The sequence below is a fragment of the Dermochelys coriacea genome, chromosome 1 (genome assembly GCF_009764565.3).
Source record: "Dermochelys coriacea isolate rDerCor1 chromosome 1, rDerCor1.pri.v4, whole genome shotgun sequence".
Classification (NCBI taxonomy): Eukaryota; Metazoa; Chordata; order Testudines; family Dermochelyidae; genus Dermochelys; species Dermochelys coriacea.
The window spans coordinates 260,772,314-260,794,814 of record NC_050068.2 but is presented as its reverse complement, the minus strand read 5'-3'; the positions used below and the strand labels follow the sequence as shown (position 1 = coordinate 260,794,814).

The window sequence follows — 22,501 nt, the reverse complement described above, 5'->3', positions numbered from 1 at the left end:
GGCTGGCCTCCCTCACATAGCCCTGGTCCTGGCCCATGATAGTTTCCTGTGAGGCAGATTTAAAACTCCCCTAAGACAGCCTACTGTGTAGCTAGGAGAGATTTCTTGACCCCAGTTGGTGATCAGCGTATGGCCCACAGTGTCAGGATTGAAGATGCTCTAGGTCATGAGGGATCTGACCTCCACTACCTGGAGCCTTTCATCACCCTGGACTCTGTCTTCTTTCTTTACAGAGATTTCAGCTGATTTCAAGGAGCAGCCATCTCCAGTTGGGAAGGAGACATCAGTGTCTCCAGCATGCACCTCACCGCCCAACAGCCACCATTCCTCTGAGCTTCCCCTGCAGATGTTCCTTGGCCCTACCAGCTGCATTAATCCTGTCACAGCAGGCCGGCTGGAGGACTTTCTGGAGAGCAGCACCGGCCTCCCCCTTCTGCCAGCAGGCCACGATGGGCCTGAGCCCTTGTCCCTGATAGATGACCTCCATAGCGAGATGCTGAGCAGCTCAGCCATTCTAGACCACCCGCCTTCACCCATGGACACATCAGAATTGCACTTTGCCCATGAGCCTACAGGGGGACTAGCCCTGGACCTAGCTGAGGCTAACTTGGACAGCATGGATTGGCTGGAGCTTTCGGGGGGCCCTGTCATGAGCCTTGCTCCCCTAAGCACTGCAGTCCCCAGCCTCTTCTCTACAGACTTCCTTGATGGACACGATCTGCAGCTGCACTGGGATTCTTGCTTGTAGCTCTCTGAACTGAGATGGAAGGGAATGGGGGAGAGGGCACAGGCATGGGGGCAGGGGGAGAGGCCAAGCAACCAAAAATGAGCCCCTTGAGCGTAAACTCTTCCCCCAGTCGTGACCTCCTGTAGTGAAACTCGTACCATTGGGAAGGGCTGGCACAGCTGTTGGTGGGTCATTGTGCTCACTGGGGCTACAATCAGCAGGTTAGAGCAGAGCAGTAACCATAGCTGTCAGGGGACAGGAGTTGCAGGGGTCTGAGACTGGCTGGTTCCCTGCCTATACCCCTTCTCTAAAGCTGAAATAACACCACTCTAGGGCAGGGAGACCTCCCCTGCTCCCTTGGCTTGCAGGAACTGCTCAACTGGGAGCCCGGAGAGGGGAGTGACATGGGGCAGCCTAAACGCAATTAGGAAACAAAGGCATTTACGCTGTTCTGGGAGGGCGGAAGGGTGAATGGTCACTGAGAGGGACTCCTTGTGTTAGGCAGCAGCTCAGCTATTCCTCCCAGCTGCTGTTTAAGGAATGGGGAGTGCTCCCTTGAGCACTGTGAACCATGGCCCTGCTCTTCCTCCAGCCAGAGCCGTCATGCCAGTCTCACAGGAGAGGCTTCAGGCCAAAGGGACGCTCGAGCAATAAGACACCTTCCACCAGAGACAGTACAAGGGACTGGAGAGGTTAGGATCTGCTGTGTGGCTGGAGGGGCAGCGGGGAATGAGCAGGCAATGCACCCTTCACGCTGGGGAGCCCTACAGTCACAGATGCTAGTGCCCAGAGACATACCCTCCCTCTAGCAGATCCGACTTCTGCTTGTTAGAGGCCTGTGCTAAGCCCTTCATATGACCCAGAATGAGAAACCAGACCAGGGCGAAGGGGATCATGATGGGAAACCCAGCCCTCCCAGGAGCAAAATGGAGTAACTTGCCCCAGGAGCTTGCGGGGCATGGCAGTTTAAAACTCTGGCTGTGCTGAGAGCCCATCAAAGGGACTTGTGAGCTTTCTGCCACTCAGGTGGAAGGCGACTACGTGGCCTCCACTTTCCAGCTCTGAGGTGCTGTTACTTGTGGTAGAGCAGGTACTTGCCTAGAATCCCACAGGGTCGAGCTTCAGCTTTGGGGTGTGGCTTTTGCAGGGCTCTGCTCTTGGGTGGGAGGAGGGGTAGGTGTGTCCTCTGCAGCAGGTATAACAGTCATGGCTGCAGCACAGAAAAGGCTAAGCCTGCTGCTGCTGGGTTCATGCTACACAAAAGGAGACTTTGGCCCAAGTTGCATTACGGGGCTAAAGTCCTGCTCTTTCGATCGGGCCCCCAGCCTCCCGCAGACCTGGGGTGGGCCAAGAATCCCAGCACAGAGGCTGCAGGAGGCCCTTCGCTCATTCTACCCCCTGGGCAGCCCAAGCTGTGGGGACAGGGAGACTTCCCTGCTGCTACAGGCCTTCACAGAAATGAAGGGGAGAGGGCAAGCCTGAGCGGTGAGCGCTAGCTGTGCTCATGCTGCCCTGCAGCAGTGGCAGATGTTTCCTTGCAGGGCAGGGCAGGGCTCGGGCCCAGGCCCCGCTCTGGGAGGTGTGTGGAAGGCTATTCTCAGGCGTTCCTAAAGCAGGTGCAATGGCAGGATGTTCTCTGCTGGGCTGTGCCACGTTCTCCCCAGTCCCAGAGGAGTAAAAGGAAAATAAATCCATTTTCTTACTAGAAATTTAACAGCCAGTCTCCCTCCCACCCCACATTTTGCCCTATCCCTGTGAACTCCCTATGCTGCGGATTTTAGCTTAGTTTATGGGACCTAGAAATGGGTGCCTCAACCCCACATGGCTTTGGTAATTGTGGCTGAGTTTGGAGGGGGGGGGCTGCTTTAACTTCTTATTAGTCCTAGTTCCCCTCTATGCTTGTTCTGGCTCTGGTCATTCATCACCTCGTGTGAAAAGTGAACCAGCCATGCTGTTTGGATCTTCCCCTTTTCTGCCCTAGAAAGGTGCTGGTCCTGTGGGGAGTGGGTAGGTCTGCTGAATAATCTCACTGTCTGGAGTCTGTCCCTGGAAAGAGACATGCCTCAAGGTTGGGGAGGGTGTTATGCTGCTTTCTTGCCTCTTGGTACCTGCCCTTCATTAGTAGCTAAGGAAGACACTCTGTACATGTGTATATACCCCTCTAGCTGTTCCTGAAGGGAAAGTGGGGAGCAGTTGCATCCACCCTCCTACTCTGTGTCAAGGCATAAATGGCAGCTGGGCATGGTGTAGCTGAATCTCAGTGGGGGGAGTGTGTCTTGCTTTGCTGGAGCCCCCTCTGCTTGTTCTGGGAGGAGAGCTGGTATTTTAATTCTGTGTGGTTTGGGGAGGAGATGGAATTAGGCCATGACTTAGCTGTTCTAGCCTTATTGCACGTGCCAGTGAAAGCAGATGGCCTTTTCCTACTAGGCTCAGTGCTGAAGCTGTGCCGCCCTTCCTACTCCAATGGTGTTCTGGAGAAGCCATGTGTCCTGAGCTTTAGAGCCGATGCATAACTGTCCTTGTTGTTCCCATTCGCCCCCACCCCCAGGCATGAATGGAACTGCTGAACCAGCCTTCTCTCTCATGGTCTGGAATAGCCCTAGCTGAGCTCTCTTTTTGTATCAAGGTAGTAGAAATAATCAGTTTTTTCCTGGGGGGGTCCTCACACCACCAGGGCTGCTGCCTCTGTTCTACCCAGAACTCTACATATCACTTCACCCTTTGGAGTCTGAGCATGGTGTCTATGTACATGCACCCACCTGAATTGCTTACTCAGTGCTTTTGGGGTTAAAGGAATTGTGTATGAGGCAGAACAAACCCATGTCCTCTAACTCTAGGACCCAGGCTGGAGGGGCTTCCAGCCTAACCGAAACTGCTCCAGTGTTGTGTGAAAACCAGGCTGTCAGTTGGGCTTTGGAGGCTGCTTTTCGTGTACCCCAGTGATCCCTGCCCCCCAGCTAATTTTTTTTTGTACAAATAAGAACCTAAATACAAGAGAGTTCATATTAAGCAGAAAACAAATTATCAAAAAGTGCAATGAGATAATGCAGGAAGGTGGCATCAAACCACTTCCCCAAGTGGGGTAGGGGGAGAGGTCAGGTGCACCAGGTTGCTCACCCCTGCTGGTGGGGGGTGTGTGCAAAATCCACAGGGGGCTATTGCTGCATAGGAAGAGGCCTAAGCCCCTCTGTGGACTGAGGTAGCTGGTACTGAAAAGCTACTAGAGCTGGGCTCCCATTGCTGGTGCTGCTTCTCGGTGGAGGGTCAGGTGGGGAGGTGGCCTGTACTGGGGCCCATTAAAACCCTTTCTTCCAGAGAGTGACTCCAAGATCCTTGCTGAGAAGCAGGCTCAGCCACGTCTCTAGACTCTTGGAGATGTTCCCGCAAGAGACCGTTTTGCATCTCTCACAGACAAAACAAAAGCCTGATGTTCTATCTTGAATGTAACCCTGAATCTTTCTGCTGTAACCACTACTTGTGTATTTGAGTTGCGTGCACTCTCCCTTCCACTATGCAGCACTAGCAAGGGCTGATCAGCACAGTCTGAGGCAATAGGCTCCAGCATGAACACTCAACTGGAAAAAGACGAGTTAGGAGAGAGAATGGATCCTTACATTGAATTATTTTTTCAGTTACAAATATTTGGAAACAAATCCATTTTATTAAAAAATAAAGAAAAAACATGATCAAAAGGTCTGTCTTGTAGGCAGTGGTGAAGGGAAAAGATACAGGGACATCTTGGCCCTTGCAGGCTGAGATTCCTTCTCCTTTTGTCTTTGGGAAGGGAGGAGGAGGTGCATTATTGTACCTACAGCAGCTTCCCCTTCCCAGCATGCTTGGTCTCATTTTCAAATGCTGTTGAATTTTGTTCTTGGTGACTGGGCAGAAATGATGAGAGGCACCTGCAGGGACATTTCCATACACCGAGGGGGAACTAACCACCTGCACACAAACAGCAACGTCCTCTCTTCCCCTGAGGACAGATTTTAACCCACTTCCATTTCTCCAAGACTAGTAAAATGTCTTCCCCTTAGTTCAATGTAGAGGGGAGTGTGCTGCCCTCTTCAGCTGGGAGTGGGAGATCCAGTTATTTAGTATGTGCCCTTATGGGTGCTCTGCTTTTGACATATATGCACCCTGAACTCTTGACCAAAGATTGTAAATAACTGTGTCAGTGGGTGAGTGCCTGTGAAGTGCAGGGTCTTGTGCTCCCAGCTGAAAGGCCATAGGGAGATATGGACCCATCACCCCTCCAATTCTTAACTGGCTACAGCTCAAGCCGGAGCAACTGCAGTGACAGCTGCTTCCTGGCCTGTGAGTTTTGGAATTTTCCCCCCTGAGTTATTTGGGGAGGGGCTCTGAACTTCTTGCCCCTTCTGCCTTTGCGGTCTATGGCACTTACCCAGATTATACTTAAGACAGAGGTTCCACAGGTCTTTTCCTTATAGTGATTGATAGCACCTGTAGCTGTCTGTGGTGCCTGAGAAAAATTTCACGTCCCATCCAAGTGCAAAGTCTGCATGGAGGTTTAAGGGCAGGTCCCACAAGGATAGAGGGGCTAGACTGAAGCTCCTCTTCAAGGAACACTCCTCAGGGCCTGATTTCTAGCCTCAACCTCTCAGGCCATACCAGTGACATCTAGACTCAATTTCAGAGCTGAAGACCTCTAAAAGAAGAAAGCCACTTTCTCCTGCCAGAGACTTCTTCAACCAAGAGGCACCTTCCTTGGTGCTATCTGACATCTCTAGCAGATGCATCTAGAACCAAGATGACCACCTCAAGGGCACCAAAACCAACAGCCTCTTGAAGCCTCAGAAACCAACTGCAAGGGGCTGTCTGCATTCAACTCCTAGGCCCTGTCAGCCTCCATGTTCATTATGCCAGATGCAAGGCTGCATCTCAGATGGTCAAGCCTTGCTAAGCATTATGTATACCCCTGTCTTTCCAAACAAATCACTGTGCTTCCAGGAGTATTAGCCTCTCTTAGGTGGAAACCCCAGTCTCAAGTCTGCTCCCCTCAAAGCCTCTTCTGGGTGGTATGCCACAGCACAGGGAAAATGGTCCTCACAAGAAAGTTCGCTCCAAATCAGCATCCTGGAACCAAGGGAAGCACACTCCTCATATTAGCACTTATTTCTGACAGAAAGGGCCCCTCTGTCAGGATAACGGTGGACATCGGTGCAGTTATGTATTATGTAAACTGGTGAGGACCAAGAGCTTGCTCCCTCTCATGTGAAGAATGGCTGTGGTTCTGGTATCTCTCTCCTCACACAGATACTTCAGTGGTTTACCAGCAGTTGCGAAGTCCCTGCTTTCTCATCCTTGAGACTTGCTTCTGATAGCCATCACCTCAGCCAGAAGAATGAGAGAACTTGGGGGGGGTCTCATGGCAGATCCACCATCCACTATGTCCTAGCGTGACAAGGTCACGCTGCACCCCCATCCTTGATGCCTCCCTAAAGACTTGTTGGAATTTCACACCACCCAAGACAGCCATTTACCGGTATTTTATCCTCAGCCACCACCTTGAAGGCAGAAGCTAGTCTCCAATCATTAGATTTAAGTATGGCCCTTGCCATCTACCCGGCCAGGATTAAGACTCTGTATATTTGGCCAAAAGGATGAGGGGACAGCTGATTTCGACTCAGCCTGTCGAGGAGGGTTTGATTGTATCTTGACCTGCTGTGAAATATCCCCCTCCGCAAGCAAAGGCTCAGTCCACTGCTCTAACCCTATTTAAGAAGATCACCATCTCAGAAACCTACAGAGCTGCAACCTGCTCCTTGATTCACACATTTGTGAAACATTACACCATCAGCCCTGCATCCACAGCTGGCATGACCTTGGGTGACAGTCCTCCAACCTGTCTTTAATTCACCTCACCACCCGCCTCTGTGTTGACCTACTGCTTAGGGAGGCTCCAGTGTAGGAGATTCCTCAGGTCAGAGAGAGGCTACCTAGCTGTACAGTAATGTGAGATCTTCAAGATACTTTATGCCTCAGGGTGTTCTACCTCCTGCTCTTCTTCCCCTCAGCAGCAGTGTCTTCCAGGTGTTATAGTAGAGAAGGAATTGGAGTAGCAGTGGGTTTACACCGCCCTGTATGTCCCCACTTGGAGGACAAGGTGTGGTACTGCAACACTGTTTAGTCTCTGGTAAGAGTGTAGGGTGTGTGCACATACTACAGTGGAGCACCCCCCAGGAGCAGGTGTCCTGCAAATGGATCCAGTCCTGCTAGAGTAGAAACAGGCTGGCATGCCCTGTGCTCATCCCTACCCTCTCCCATTTGTCTCCAACCTTCTTGAGGTTTCCATCGGTCGTGTTTAGGACACAGGAGTACACAATTCCTAAAGAGCTGTCACATGAGGCTCTCCTGTTTTCTTTGCTTCCCTTGTGGAAGTATAAAGGGCACCTTACCTCTTAACTGTGTTCAGCCCTGGACTCTGTTTTGATACAGTCTCTCTTCCCCACCCCCCTACACTGAGGCATGTGGTTGCCTTGCCCCCTTCCCTTTTTGACAGATGAAAAAGTTCAGAACAGCTTTTCCTGCTGGGTCTTTTTACACTGATAAGTAGCAGGGAATGTGATTTTTATTTGTACAGTTTAAAACCTGACAAAACGTCCACCATTAGAGGTGTCCTGAATATTCTGTCCCCCTATGCTCTCACTAGTTCTGGTACCTGCTTTAGTCAGGAAGCCACAGTTTCCCTAGTCTTTCCTGGCCCTACTGTTGCACTGTAGAATTGGTGCTAATGCAGTACCCACAGCTGAATATTCTGTTCTGCAACACAGAGGGGCACCTTTCCCCACAGGGGTGGGGATACAATTCCATGTGCCTATAAATCACACTGCTCTTGTTTGCTACCACTGCACAGTGCAGCCTTGTCCAATTTGCTAAATTCCAAACCAAGCTGTAAAGGATTAAGACCCATTTCAGCTGGAGACAGGGACAAAAGAGACGAGATGATTTCAGGGTCACTGAGTGAGATCAAGACTAATTCACTGCTCCTGTAAAGCATTCCTCTTTCCCTCCAGGAGCACAGAGAGCAGGCATCCATCTTAAACCCCACAAACACCTGCAAAAGCAAAGCAATATGCTCACCCGCCAGCCCCTGCTGGAGAAAACCACCAAAGCTCTCCCAAGATGCACTTTATTTACAGTCCCCAAGGCTAAAGGAAAGTAAGAATCTAGTGTTATTTCATGAATAGTATGTGCTCACAAACAAGTGCTTTCATTGATAACGTCACAGACTCCATGGAACAGAGCTACCCTACAGAAGTAGTGATGCTCCACTCCTATCTTGCAGTCTCAGCCTCTTCCCACAGGGTAGGGGCTGAGTTAGTCTCCCTGAGCCAGTTCAGGCCTGAACCCACTTCCTGAGCTAAGATGATGCCAAAATATACAGATATGTCTAGAGATCATTTACAGCTTTTTGGTTAATTTAAAACAACACAGCGAGCAGCTAAACCGACAGCACGATACTCCCTCAGGCTAGGGGAGAACTAGGGCTTCCCTCCACACTTTTGAGAAAAGGCCCCATCCCCTAAAGCAGTTGTAGTTGGTAACTGGCTGCTCCCTTAGGCACATCCTGTCAGCACCCCCATCTGTCCCTGTCAGTACTAGGGCAACAAGACAAAAAATCTTTCACAGAGGGAGGCTCCCAAAGCACAAGTGACAGGGAAGCTGAGGCCAGCCAGTGGTTCTGCTGCCTCTCCCCCTTTTCCTGCCACAGGCTGGTGAGAAACACACAGCTCCCCCCGAGCCACAACAGACCCCGCAGTTATCAAGCAGCCAGGAGAAGCTGCCTCTTCAGCCCTCACATTCTGAGCTACAGCGGCACTTGGAAATGTTGGTACGGAGACACAGGTCTGCTCACTGGCCTTAGGATCGGCAGGAGAGGGGGTCATGAGGCAGATAAGAACCCTTCCCAGAGCAGCAGCAGGGTGGGGCAAAAGGGAAGCTAGAGATCTGGCCAGTGGAGTGTCTCCCCCACGAGCAGCGCTGGGGGCAAGGGAACACATGGGAATGGGAGCTGGGCAGCTGGTGCAGGGTGCGCTGCACAGGCTGGGGGAAGGATTTCTGCCTGCAAGACTAACCACACACAGCCCTCCACCCACCCATTGCCTCAGGCGCAGTGCCCGCCAAGCTGGAGAGGCTGTCGCTTCAGCTGGGCTGAGAGCAGTCACGGGTGAGTCACGGGAGGAGAGTGTGTGTTGCGTGTGGCAGTCTAGAAGGTCCACAGTGGGTTGGGTCAGCCATCTATGTCCCAGCTGAAGAGATGGTGCTTCACCAGCATGTCCTGCACTCCTTCCTTCAGCGGCTTCTTCTCCTTCTCCTGCAGGAGGACAGGAAAGGGCCAAGAGTCACTAAGCAGCCATATGCAGGTGTCATCAGACTCTACGTGCAGGTGGGGGAGAAGGGAAGTGACTTCTGTAGGCAGTTGCTGCTCCCCGCTGCTTGCTCTCTCCCCCACCAAGCCCACCGTCTCAACCCTGCAGTCTAATTGGGGTATGGAGGGAACAGGGAACGGGTGCTCAGGGAGACCACCTGCCCTGGCCCTTTGCTGATGGTGCAGCTGAATGTGTCAGAACCTCTCTCTCCTAGCCAAGAGAGGACAAAGTAAGCAGAGAAGCCACGGTCCTTGGGGTATGAATAAGAACTGGTGTGGGAAGAGCCTGCAATTTGCTCCACCCCCACCCCAGGGGGGCAGAAGCTGATCCTCTTTTCAAACACCCAGGATGGTGTCGGTGATTCGCAGGAGATCGAAAACCTACAGGACCCTGCACAGCTGAGGGGCCTCGCCTTGGCTCTGCTCCACCAGGAAGGGACTATTCCTTGGCTCACAAGGCAGGGAGACGACCAGACCTCAAGTTCAGTGTCAATTTGGGTCGAGTCCTCTTGAATAAAGTGCTGCCTGCAGCGTGGGGGCTATTTAACATGCCAGGAAATGGGGAGGGCAGGCTACTTCTGGGGCAAGGGGGGGTGTGTGTGTCCAGGCCCATTTTCAGCCTGGTTACTCACCTCTCTCTTTATAGGAAGTTCCCAGTCCTGAGAGAGACTGAATGCAAATCTGGAGAGGACCCTGCAATACAAGGCAATGGTTATGCCCTTACAAAACCATCCATGCCATGCATCTGTAGCAGACTCGCAGCTTTTATTAGCAAAAAAGAGACATGTTTCTAGCCCTCAGGCTGTGGAAAAAAGCTTGAAAACATGACCTAATTCAACTCATGCAGAGATGTCTGCCTGAGTCTGCAGGCAGCCTGAAACAACAGTTCAGAGAGGTGTGAACTGCCCCATGCATCTTAATGGGAAGTTAACAACAACATCCACTGCTCTGGGGCCCTGCCCCCACCACCCAGCAGAGGACTATATGTCTGAGGAGGAGGAGGGTGTAGTAGGTCCAGAACAACCCAATACACCCTGGGGCTTCTACAGCTGTTTCTGCCCACCTCTCTGGGACAGGAAGCGGGGACCCCCGTTCATCATTGCCACTCCAAGCAGTAAGTGGACCCAGAGCAGGGGCGGAGGGGAACCCTCAAGCACTGGAATACCTTCATTGGGCCTTGCCCTCATCCCCCAGGGCTGGGGTTCTCACCACACACACACCGCTTGAGAGAAACAGAGGCAGCTGAGCTTATCCCAGTGTCAAACAGAAGCATGGCAGCTGATCCTCAAACCCTTCTACAGACAGCTAATGTCTGCCCAGCGAGGGGAGGATGGAGAGCACTGAGCCTCCTCCCCCGGTGCCGATGGAGAAATTGAGCTCAGTGAGTTGGCCAAGGCCCAGCAGCAACAGCTCTGGGACTAGAGTTTCGCAGGTGCTCGCTCATTCCTCAACAGCTCCTCAGGGCCCCCTCCCCTGGACAGTACCGAACCTAGGGGGCCGATAAAGGTGTTCATGGCAAATCCTTCGTTACACAGCAACAGAGAGCTGCCTCCATTCGATCCTGGGCTTCAGCTCCCCACAGTACATCCCACCCGTGCCCTGGCAGGCTTAGTCTCAGCCTCTCCCATTGGTGACTCTCCTCGTTCACACGGCCTCTCGGTACTTGGCCCAGTCAGGGCTGGAAAGTTCTTGCCACACACTGTCCCTTCAGCTGGGCTGTTTTGTTGCATGGTTGGAGTTTCCAATGGAACCTGCTCTCATGTCCTGACGGTGAGCAGGGTTGGGGTGTGGGGTATCAGGAGCAAAGAAGCAGCTACATGCAGACAACTACGGCCTTTTCAATGGAAAACCTTCTCCCTGCTTCAAGAACATCCCAAGGAGAATGGGGGACCCTGAGTTGCAGCAATGGGAACACCACAGCTGCTCCAGGCTGGCTGCCAGCTCCTGGGATGGGAACCTGTCACAATCCAGCCCCGGTGAAGGGGGATGGAAGTAACTGGCTGGTGAAAGGGCACAAGCCATTTCCAGCAGGAAGAAGGGAGAGGCAGAGGCAGTGATGGAACGTGTGTCAATGACACAGGCTTGGCCTGGAGCTGGTCCTTGAGCTAGCAGCAGAGCTCCCAGGAACTGGTTCATTTCCCTCCCCACAGGCAGTGCTGGAGGGGACAGGAGTGCTGGGGGTGGGGAAGCCCAAACCCACCTGCTGCTCCCCCAGCAGGGCAGGTGTGGATGGGGACGGAAAGAAGCCATTCAGTTTGCTTCAGATCTGCCACTAGGTTGAAGCCAAGTTCCCTCACCATCTTGCCATTTAAGCTGGGTCTTGTCCTCTGGCTGGCTTGATGGCTGACCCTCATCTAGGCCTCCAGTCGCTGAGCCTGCAGCCAGTCACGCTTCCTGGCTGAGCCCTTGGGGAACAAATCATCTCGCTACCAGTCCCAGTTCAGGCACTGTCAGCAGCTCCTCCTCCCTGCTGGATTCACACTGGCCAGCCCCACTAGGTGCTAGACTCCGGGGAACATGGATCCTTCGAGCAGGGAGGGGTTTTGCGGGTTGCTCCATTACAGCAGGCTCAGTGCAAAGCAGCTAGAGGCCTGAAAGTAGCAGCCACCTATGTGTAGATGTTGCTTCCCACATATACCCTCACCAGGCCCTGCTCTTGATCAGAAAGTGAAAGTCCCATTCAGCCAAACACAGTGTAAACAGCAGCTGCCACTCCGGGGCGTTTGGGAGGAAACCCTCAGGAGTGGGGTGCAGCTCTGCTGGCAGAGCTGTGTGAGGACGTGGGTGTGACACGAATGGTTATTGTGGCAGATTACACAAACGGCAGACTACCTGCTCACTGCAGCACGATAGCCAGCTGAATGCTCAATAGCGAGGGGCCAGCAAAGGCCCGGAGGGTGCTGCAGCACGTGGGGCCATACTCACCTGAGCTCACACTTGATCTGTACCCAGCCAGGACTGCGCAGGAAGGACCAGGGATGGAACCATTTCTCTACTGTCTGCAGGCTCGAGCACAACACCTCCAGCCACAGGTGCAGGACCTGCTCACTGCACGAAGGGAGGGGGAAGAGTCACTAGCAGCCAGGGCCGTCATCAGAGGACTGGGTGGCCTCTCTCTCTGGGACACACTGTTTCCAATCCAACCCCTGACCGCAACCCATCATTCTCTTCCCCTACAGGAACAGGGAGGACACTAGGGAATTGCTCCCTCAGGGGAGAGTCTGGGTTGAGAGTACCTGAAAATAAGGCACTGGCTTCTGGTCAGTGCTCTGCTCCCGCCCAGTGCTGGTGGCCACTAGGGATGTAGAAGATTAAACAGTTAACTGGTAAGCATTAGGCTTACCGTTAACCAGAACTTAACCGTTAACCCCCGTGCTGCGCCGGGGGGGCTGGAACGGCGTCGGCCACAGCAGGCCGGCGAGACCCCAGCCCCTGTCACCCCGCTACCGGACCAACATCAGTTAACGGTTAACAGATATAATTTTAATCATTTAACTGGTTAACTTTTTTAACCAATATTTACATCCCTAATGGCCACCTGGGGGAGGACAGAGCTTGGTGACACAAGCTGTGTGCGGGAGGAGACTAAAATAACTACCGCTTCCCAGCTTGTTCCAAGCCCCCTGCAACCTCCTGGCTGCTCCCCAGATCCCCTGCCCACCCCAACCTGGCCCCAGCCCCTCACCTCACTGTCCCGCCTCCTACTCACTCCCAGCCTGCCCCAAGCTCATCACCGAAGCAACGCTCAAGGAAATGGGCTGAATGACTCACTTGAGTCCAACACAGATGAGAGAGCGAAGTTTCACGTCCATCTGAGCGTGCGCAGCGTCGTGTGTCATGTTCACGGACTGCACTGCCTGCCAGGGAGGAGGCAGTTACTACGTTCCCCTGGGGGGTCCCACAGGGAGAGCCGCTACAGCTACACAGCCTAGTGCACGTGTACTCTCCCTGCAGTTCCCCTTTGCTCAGTGCCATCCCAGAGCTCTGTTTACCACTTTCTGTAGGCATCACCAGGACCACAGCTCCCATAGCCTTCCCTACAGCGCCACCTGCTGGGAGACGCTCAGAACAATTGAACAGGCTGCGCAGACCAGGGGAGGTGCAGAGGTGGGTCTGGTGGGTTGCCAACCCTCCAGGATTGGTCTGGAGCCTCCAGGAATTAAAGGTTAATCTTTAATTAAAGATTATGTCATGTGATGAACTCTCCAAGAATACATCCAGCCAAAACTAGCAACCGTAGTCTGGCCCGTGCGGGCAGGGCAAGGTACTCACCCGGTAAAGCAGCTCCTCTGGAGTCAGAACTTTTCCATCTTCATCCAGTCTATAAAACCAAAGCAGAGACCCACGTTACCCCACAGAGTCATCTGCCGACTCAGGCAAGACACGGCTCGGCAGGAGCGCACCCCAGAGATGGGAGCCATGCTGCTTGGAGAAACACACAGCTCAGCTACTGCCACCAGGAGACTGGGGCTGTGGGTCCTGATGCTGGCTACTGCTAGGGGCTGAGAGACAGCCACAGCCATACCACATGGGAACTGGGGGGTTTTAGAGACAAGAACCACCTGTCAGCCCCATGTGCAGTCTGTGTCAGCATGGCTCCACTTGCAGTCCCAGGTGGGGCAATGCACGGCCCTGCCCATTCGGAAGAAGGAACATGTCATGGCCCAGAAGAAAAGCACGACCTTTCCAGGTGGGAGAGAGGAGTGCAGGCTTGACAAGGAGGACTTGGGGCAGGAGGATGCGAGCCTGTCAGTATGACTGGAGCAGCCTCACCTGTAAGTCTTACAGAGCACGAGGCGGGAGTACACCGAGTCGAAGTCTCGTTCCACCTCCCGTCCGGCGGCCTGACGGGAAGAGGATGCAGTCAGACCTACAGGCCCTCGATAGCACCCCCGCCCTCACATAAAGAGCCTCCAGCAGCAGCACCCCACCCGCAGCAGAGGCAGGACAGACCCCAAAGTGCCCAGCAAGGAAGAAAGCCGAGTGAAGGCTGTGTTCCTGTGGTCCTGCTGGACTAGAGCCCCGCTATCCCTACATCCCCTGTCCCTGAGTGCTACTCTCACCTCTTCGATAAACAGCCAGGGATGGCAGGGCCCCCCCAGCAGGGACGGCTTCTTTAACCCATGCTCAAATATAGACTTCAGCGCTGGACAGAGCGACCCTCGAACCAAGTCTGTCACCCCTTCTGTGACCGAGTCGTCGCCAGCAACGGAGTACTGAGGAATGAAAGGAGTTAGCTCTTAGCCTCTCGGAGATGGAGACAGCCCCCCAGAGCAAAGGTGTGGGGTGGGGGACACAGAGCCATACCTCTTCTCCAGACAGGCCCTCCCACCCAGACTCCTCCGTCTCCTTTTGTCACCCACTCTAAATGCTCCCCTACCCTGCTCAGGGCCGACAGCCCCAGGGACTGGAAGCTGGTGCCTGAGCACAGAACTTGCTTTGCTGGGTTGTACCTATGTCCGGATTAGCAGGTCTGTGGGGAGCAGGGCTGGTTCCATCAAGACTTAGCTCTTGAGAGGCCCCCCTCCCCATGCTCTCACTGACCACAGCTGAGGGTCTCTCATTCACAGAGCTAATTGCTTCCCTGGCCACGCTCAGGGCCCGATGCAGTCCATACATCTCTCTCCAGGCAGGGGACTTTGAACTGTGGGAAGCCAGACATCCGCAAGGCCCCTGAAAGGATGCTCTTTAGGTGAACACCCAAAACTCTGGGTCAGAAGATGTGGGACTTATTCCTGGCTCTGCACAGACTGCCTCTGTGACCCTTGGCAAGTCAATTCATCACTGTGTGCCTCAAACTCCTATCTGAGTTGCAGCTAGCAAGAGATGTTAAGTTACAAGAAGGGTTTCTTCAGATATGTTAGCAACAAGAAGAAAGTCAAGGAAAGCGTGGGCCCCTTACTGAATGAGGAAGACAACCTAGTGACAGAAGATGTGGAAAAAGCTAATGTACTCAATGCTTTTTTTTGTCTCTGTCTTCACGAACAAGGTCAGGTCCTAGACTGCTGCAATGGGTGGCACAGCATGGGGAGGAGGTGACCAGCCCTCTGTGGAGAAAGAAGTGGTTCGGGACTATTTAGAAAAGCTGGACGAGCACAAGCCCATGGGACTGGATACGCTGCATCCAAGGGTGCTAAAGGAGTTGGCGGATGCGATTGCAGAGCCATTGGCCATTATCTTTGAAAACTCATAGCGATCAGGAGAGGTCCTGGACGACTGGAAAAAGGCTAATCTAGTGCCCATCTTTAAAAAAGGGAAGGAGGAGGAGAATCCGGAGAACTACAGGCCAGTTAGCCTCACCTCAGTCCTTGGAAAAACCATGGAGCAGGTCCTCAAGGAATCAATTCTGAAGCACTTAGAGGAGAGAAAAGTGATCAGGAACAGTCAGCATGGATTCATCAAGGGCAAGTCATGCCTAACTAACCTAATTGCCTTCTATGACAAGAAAACTGGCTCTGTGGATGAGGGGAAAGCAGTGAATCTGTTACTCCTTGACTTTAGCAAAGCTTTTGACACTGTCTCCCACAGTATTCTTGCCAGCAAGTTAAAGAAGTATGGGCTGGATGAATGGACAATAAGGTGGATAGAAAGCTGGCTAGATTGTCGGGCTCAATGGGTAGTGATCAATGGCTCCATATCTAGTTGGCAGCCGGTATGAAGCGGAGTGCCCCAAGGGTTGGTCCTGGGGCCGGTTTTGTTCAATATCTTCATTAATGATCTGGAGGATGGCGTGGACTGCACCCTCAGCAAGTTTGCAGATCACCTCTCCTCCCAGTTTAGTGTTGATACGCTGGAGGGTAGGGATAGGATACAGAGGGACCTAGACAAATTAGAGGATTGGGCCAAAAGAAATCTGATGGGTTCAACAAGAACAAGAACAGAGTCTTGCACTTAAGATGGAAGAATCCCATGCATTGCTACAGACTAGGGACCAAATGGCTAGGCAGCAGTTCTGCAGAAAAGGACCTAGGGGTTACAGTGGATGAGAAGCTGGACATGAGTCAACAGTGTGCCCTTGTTGCCAAGAAGGCTAATGGCATTTTGGGCTGTATAAGTAGGGGCATTGCCAGCAGATCGAGGGATGTGATCATTCCCCTCTATCCGACATTGGTGAGGCCTCATCTGGAGTACTGTGTCCAGTTTTGGACCCCACACTATAAGAAGGATGTGGAAAAATTAGAAAGAGTCCAGCGGAGAGCAACAAAATCTGATTGGGGACTGGAGCACATGACTTATGAGGAGAGGCTGAGGGGACTGGGATTGTTTAGCCTGCAGAAGAGAAGAATGAGGGGGGATTTGATAGCCGCTTTCAACTACCTGAAAGGGGATTCCAAAGAGGATGGATCTAGACTGTTCTCAGTGGTACCAGATGACAGAACAAGGAGTAATGGTCTCAAGTTGCAGTGGGAGAGGTTTAAGTTGGATATTAGGAAAAACTTTTTCACTAGGAGGGCGGTGAAATTCTGGAATGCATTACCTAGGGAGGTGGTGGAATCTCCTTCCTTAGAAGTTTTTAAGATCAGGCTTGACAAAGCCCTGGCTGGGATGATTTAGTTGGGGATTGGTCCTGCTTTGAGCAGGGGGTTGGACTAGATGACCTCTTGAGGTCCCTTCCAACCCTGATATTCTATTCTATGATCTGTAATGGGGAAGGATAAGAGATTTCCCTATCTCACAGGGCCATCACAGGGTGTGTGCGTGTCATTCATTCACGGCTGTGAAACACAGATTCTGGGGTGGGAGGGGCTACAGAAAGATTAATATTTTGCAACATTTGCAGGATGTCACTTCTTGGGCTCTCCTTGGGCCAGACTGTGGTTTCAGGGACCTCAGTCACTGCACAAGACTCCCTCCCATCCCATGCTGTGGATCTCCATCTCCGACCATCCTGTGGGCAAACATATAGCAAATGCCCAAGGATACTATCACCATCTGGCCACACTATTACCCTATGCCCTGCCAGCGGGGCAGAGGAAAAGTGGCATATAAATGTGCATAGCTAGAAGGAGTGATGGCAGCAGGGAAGACACGCATGGGTTTTGGTAAGAAGGACAGTGGGGTTTGCAAGGTGACCTATAAAATACAGGAATTGTTTACCTCTTTGCTCCGTTCATCCAAGACCTCCACAAATTTTGCAGGAAACCAACCTACAAAGAGGAGACAAAGGGTGAGTCTGAGACATCGGGAAACCCTCACATGGACATGAATGAAAACCCAGACTGGCTGCAGATCCTGGGAGAGGGAGGAGAAGAGAGGCGTGTCCCTGTGGGCCCAGCCTGGGGAAGAAAACAAGCAGCACTGGAACCTCTCAGTGTGTGTCAGAAAAGCCAAACAGCTGCAAGCCTGATGTCATCGAAGGGCATTCTCCCTACAAGCACCACAGACAGCGCCAGCTCCCGTGCTCCAGAGCAGCCCCCTACCCATCCTCACCCTGATTGTGAAAGTGCACCTCAGCTGCTGCATCTTCTGGGAATAATGAGCATGCCTAGCAAGGAGCTGCGGCCCCACCCCACCTCCACAGCCCTCTCTCCTCCTAGCCATGCACAGGGATGGGATGTGCATTCCCAGGCAGCTCCCCAATGGGGATCAGCAGAGCCTTTAGCTACAGGGGCAGAAACTCAAACAAAAGGCAAACCCACACGGCTCCCTGAGACAGGGCGGGCACAGCTGCCAGAGCCACTGCTGAGGGCAGCAGCATCTGTAACATTAGCAATTCCACTCCTCCTCTCCCCCTCCCCACAGCTTTCCCTCAGCCTCCCCTCCCCCACCAGCCTTGTCTGTTCTCACCTCTCAGTCCATTCAGTTCCCCCACCCAACAGTGCTCATCCTTTTGGGATATGATCTGAAAGAACGAAGAGGAGAGATGGAGATTTGAGAGCAAGAGAAACACTGACTCACAAGGGCCATGGAACGGGAGCAAGGAGGCAAAACAGGGCTGGCGTCAGGCTTTCCCTCCCCACACATCTCACACCCAGGACAGCGGAGATGCATTGCCATGGAAACAGTGTCACCTCAGAGAGAGCAAGCGTGTGCACATGGGGTAAGGAATCACTTTCTTCTCAACCATCAGAGGTCGACAGGGGGACTGACTGACTGAAATTCAAGTCACCAACCGTTACTAGAGGTAGGCGCTTCCCAGACACCAGAGACAGAGTAACACCACACGTAGTCGGGTTCTTTGTGGGGACTGAACCTGGGACCCCTGAATCTAAAAGCATAAGCCTCTCCCATCTGAGCTACAGGACCAAGTCCACTAGCTCAGCGGCTGTAGCAGTCTCTTTACATGGTTCAGCCACTTGATGGGGATAAAGGGCCGCTCTGGGTTAGCATGGCTTACGCAGGCACCCTGGGCAAGAGGCAGGAGTTCCTGAGCGTGGGAGAAGAGGAGTTAAATGATGATCAGCCATTGTGCCAACACCCTCCTCCCCTTTTTCTTCCCCAGTGGTGGTTCTGTTGGCCCTACACTACCTGGGGGTAAACGGCGAGTTCTACTCGCCATGTGGGTGAAGGACAATGTTGCCAACACAACGCACCCCACATCCGACAGCTATTCAGAGCAGTAGCTTCTTGCTCTTTGATGGGCAGCAGGTTTCCCTTTCCTCCCTCCCTCACCCACCCTGGGATGTAAGGAGGTGGTGCCAAGGTTTCCATACTGTTGGGTGCCCTTAGATGAGGCTGAGCTGGCCCAATGCCCTGGTGGCACAGAGCACTGAGCTAACTGTGATATGAGTTCAAATCTTATCTGCCTTTCGCTCTGGTGGCTTGGGGGCTTTCTGACAGCCAGGGTGACCCACTAACCAGTTCCAGCAGGAGGTGGCACGTGTTCCCAAAGGAATTCTGTGTCCCGCCTGGATCAGTCAGAACCCCCAGCCACAGACTCCATAACCAGCAACCCAGCACAGGGTGCTGGGAGGGACACCTCAACCCGGCTCCCCAGGGACGAGGCTCTAAGGGGGACGAAACACTTGCCCTATGTGGTGGCTCGAGGTGGGTGCCTGTAACACGCCCTCTCTGAAAGGGGGCAAAGAGGGTGCATCATGCCGCAGGATTCTGCCCCAACCCAGCCCTCATACTGTGATGATGTCGTTCTTGCGGAAGCCTAACTCATCATCGTCATGGCGTTCAAAGTCCAGCAGTGCCTTGGCTCGGCGCCGGCGGTGCTGGGAACATGCCACATAGTTTTCGTGGTCCCGCTGGTGGCTCTCCATGGTGTAATCCGGAGTCAGGTCCTGAATTTATGCAGAAGAGAAGCACAGAGGAGCAGTAAGAAGGTTACTAGAGGTACTGGGGTGCTCCCCTGTGTTCAGTACCGCTCTCTGCTCCCGCCCCGGCGGATAGATTAGCTCTGCTAGCTCCAGGATCAAGCATGGCTCCCTTCCCTCCACCTGGGACAGGCAACATGCAACACACAGATCCTGTCCATGGCGGATCTCCCTGCAGTCTGGCAGCTCCTCCAGGGCTAGGGGTAGGGGGACCCAGCCTTGGCCCTGCAGCACGAGGGACCCAGATTTAGCCTTGTGCAGAGCGCCCCCACTCACAATGCTGCAGTTCTTTGGATCCACGCACTGGAAGTGCCGTGCCACCTGCAGGATCGCCTCACGAAGGTCAGCCACCAGCTCAGTCTGCTTGATGTTCTTGGCCTTCAGTGCCTCCAAATCATCCTCACCTGGGAATGCGGGACACACAGGGGTGAAGAGAAAGGAAACCACCAATCCCATGCTGGGAAAAAAGGTGGCTGTCCCCTCCCTCAGCCTGAGCAGAGACAATTACGACTGCTCCCTCTGGTCAGAGTGTAACCATTGCTCTGGCCCCACCTGAACATCTGGGCCCCGCTCATGGCTAAAAGGAAAAGGAGGCGATATGAGGGGAAGGAGAGAAACAAAATACTGCATCCTGTCACCCTAAGGCCCAGGCACTTCTATGCCAAGCACACAGGGGACCAGGACTGGGGCTGGATTCAGCCTCCTTCTCCCCATGCCAATAAAGGGGAGGCCAGTAGGAGCCATGAGAAAACAGACAGTTCTCAGCTGACACAGACGCTCGTAAGCTGTCTGACCCCATCTGAAGAGAGCCAGTTGCTCATCTCCCCCTCTCTGCCTGTGCACTTCCTGGGCAGGGAAAAGATGGGGAGTGTGTGCACTTCTTCTGCCCCTCAGGGCCCTTCCACTGCCTTATCCTCCTGCATGAAGGATCTGGCCCTGCTTCCATCCAAATCACTGTTAATACTCCCATTGACTCCAAGGGAGCAGAAGCAGGCCCTAAATGAGCCCTCGTTAACCATTTCCCTGCCTGTCTTAACGTGAGGCATGTACACACCCCACCGAAGGCCCTATATTATAGGCAGTGCAGGAAGTAGGCCTATAGTAGGGTCCTATAATGGGAGTGTCACACAACCTTGTTTTCAGTTGCCTATAACTTTGCTAAACTTTAACTGTTCAATCAGGCTGAAACTTTCCATGCCATGGGTCTGTCTTGGGTTGATTTTTCTGGGGAAATTTCAGCAAAAATGGTTTAGCCATTTCTGAGAACAAGACATGGGAAAATACATTTTGTCCATGTTAAAAAAAAAAAAAAACCTCATGCCACCATTTTGTTGAGCAGCTGAGGCACCTCCCTGCTCTGGAGCAGGGATTTGAAATTTTGCTGGGGGTTGTCCTGATGCCAGGGATGAGTCTCTTGCCATCCTCATGAAAATCTGCTCAAATTTGGCCTCTGAAAGTCTCAGTTCACACATGCTCAGCTGAGACGCGTTAGAATTTGGTAGCTAAATTCTCCAAAAGAATCTCTCTGAACTGAGCATGCTCCTATCGCTGGGATGCCACCACGGCACTAAGCACAGGAACCAAAAGCAGGGAGCCTGTCTATCCTGTGCTCTCAATGCTCCCCCTGGTGGCATCCAGGCAGCAAGGAGAAGGGTGCAGCCTGACTGGAGCGCAAAGGAGAGAGGAGCTGGACTTGTGGGTGATGAGACTGGTACTAGGAACTGGTGTGGGGGAAGGGAACCATGATTGCGGCAGAAGGATCTGTAACCACTAGATTACACTCATCACAGAACCTGGAATAGAATCCAGGAGTCCTGAGTCTCAACATTTTTCTGCTGTCAGAAAACGGCTGTGAAACCCACTGGCAAAAATATGAATCTCATCCACTAGTGTTGCCCCACTCAGAGGATAACAGCCTACTACTGCTATAAGGTTCTGTTAGCTCAAGTGACAGGGGTCTGTCTGGTGGATCAAAAGATTCTAACAATGATGAAGAACCATGTGGGTGCCAATATGGTTTCATGAGATAAAATTTCTGGTTTTTCAGTTTGCTTTTTTAAAAAACATAGGAAATTACATACAAAAAAATTACATTAAAAGAAAGTTAAGTTTGCAAAATCAAGCACTCAAGATAGGAAATGCCAGAATTAAGGTTTCCTGTGCAATCTTAATTCGCCCCCTTATGCATATGCACCATGATTCAGTCTTTAATCTCATGATCACTACTCTTATTTCCACAAGACCTCTGCTCCATTCAGTGCACTGAATGGACACAGTGCTCAGGAAATTAATCAGGATTGTGTAGCAAAAGGAGGTTGTTATCTGTAGGTTCCCTGCCTCATTTGTTGAGGTTGTTGAAAAGTGTGTAATGAATGAGGTGGGGAACTGCAGAAAAAGACTTGTGGTTTAGGCAGTTTAAATGCTGCTCTGAGGAACTGGATTCTCTCCTTGCCTGTGCCGCAGAGTTCCTATGTGATGCTGGGCAAGTCACTTAGGGTGGGATCCACGAAGGACTGTAGGCATTGCGATGCTAAGCATCACGGCGCCTAACTTTTACGTGCTAGAAAAATCACAGGAACAGCACTGTGACCCACTAAGCCAAGCACCTGAGCTGCCTATACCATGAATGGAGTCAGATAGGCACTGAAGAATGCGATCCACACAAACCAGCACATGCGGTGGGAAGCCACCCAAGCTAGGCAATGGGAGATGCCAACAAGAAAGATGTGTGCTAAACCCTGCCCCGGAGGAGGAGGAAGTGATGCATAAATACTTAAACAGTCTTGAGAGAGAGGGGGAGAGTCCAGTGATCAGGGCACCCACCGGGGAGATGGGAGGCTGAGGGGCCAGGTTCCCTGCTCCAGCCACTCTTTCATTAGTTTTCCAAACCAGAAGAGCTTCAGTAGGAGAGATGGAGGGAGCCCACATCAGAATGTCCCTTAGCTCAGTGGTTAAAGGGCTCTCCTGAGAGGTAGGAGGCACCTGTTCAAATCCTTTTTCCCCCTCTGGCGGAGAGGGGGGCAATTGGACCTGGGTCTCTCACCACTGCTCTGTAAGGTATAAGGTGGGCACTGGCACCACCATCACCAGGCTCCTCCTTTATTTTGATTGGGACCTGATCTG

The 22,501-nt window shown here is 52.6% G+C and overlaps 2 protein-coding genes across 21 annotated transcripts in view; one reads left to right on the top strand and one right to left on the bottom strand.

Moving 5' to 3' along the window:
* The window catches only part of MRTFA (myocardin related transcription factor A), a 177,968-nt gene extending 173,549 nt beyond the window's left edge, over window positions 1-4,419 (top strand). For all 12 annotated transcript variants that reach the window (XM_038393094.2, XM_038393103.2, XM_038393071.2 and 9 more), the window contains one exon: window positions 234-4,419. In XM_038393094.2, coding sequence (XP_038249022.1) covers window positions 234-748 — 515 coding nt within the window. In that variant the 3' untranslated portion in view covers window positions 749-4,419. The remainder of the gene's footprint in view (window positions 1-233) is intronic.
* SGSM3 (small G protein signaling modulator 3) overlaps window positions 4,369-22,501 on the bottom strand; it is a 61,790-nt gene continuing 43,657 nt past the window's right edge. For all 9 annotated transcript variants that reach the window (XM_043502112.1, XM_043502107.1, XM_043502115.1 and 6 more), the window contains 11 exons: window positions 19,655-19,782; window positions 19,190-19,345; window positions 17,904-17,958; window positions 17,214-17,263; window positions 14,180-14,332; window positions 13,890-13,960; window positions 13,389-13,437; window positions 12,888-12,973; window positions 12,042-12,164; window positions 9,749-9,809; window positions 4,369-9,062 (listed from right to left, as the gene is read on the bottom strand). In XM_043502112.1, the coding sequence (XP_043358047.1) occupies window positions 8,979-9,062; window positions 9,749-9,809; window positions 12,042-12,164; window positions 12,888-12,973; window positions 13,389-13,437; window positions 13,890-13,960; window positions 14,180-14,332; window positions 17,214-17,263; window positions 17,904-17,958; window positions 19,190-19,345; window positions 19,655-19,782 (1,016 nt within the window). In that variant the 3' untranslated portion in view covers window positions 4,369-8,978. The remainder of the gene's footprint in view (window positions 9,063-9,748; window positions 9,810-12,041; window positions 12,165-12,887; window positions 12,974-13,388; window positions 13,438-13,889; window positions 13,961-14,179; window positions 14,333-17,213; window positions 17,264-17,903; window positions 17,959-19,189; window positions 19,346-19,654; window positions 19,783-22,501) is intronic.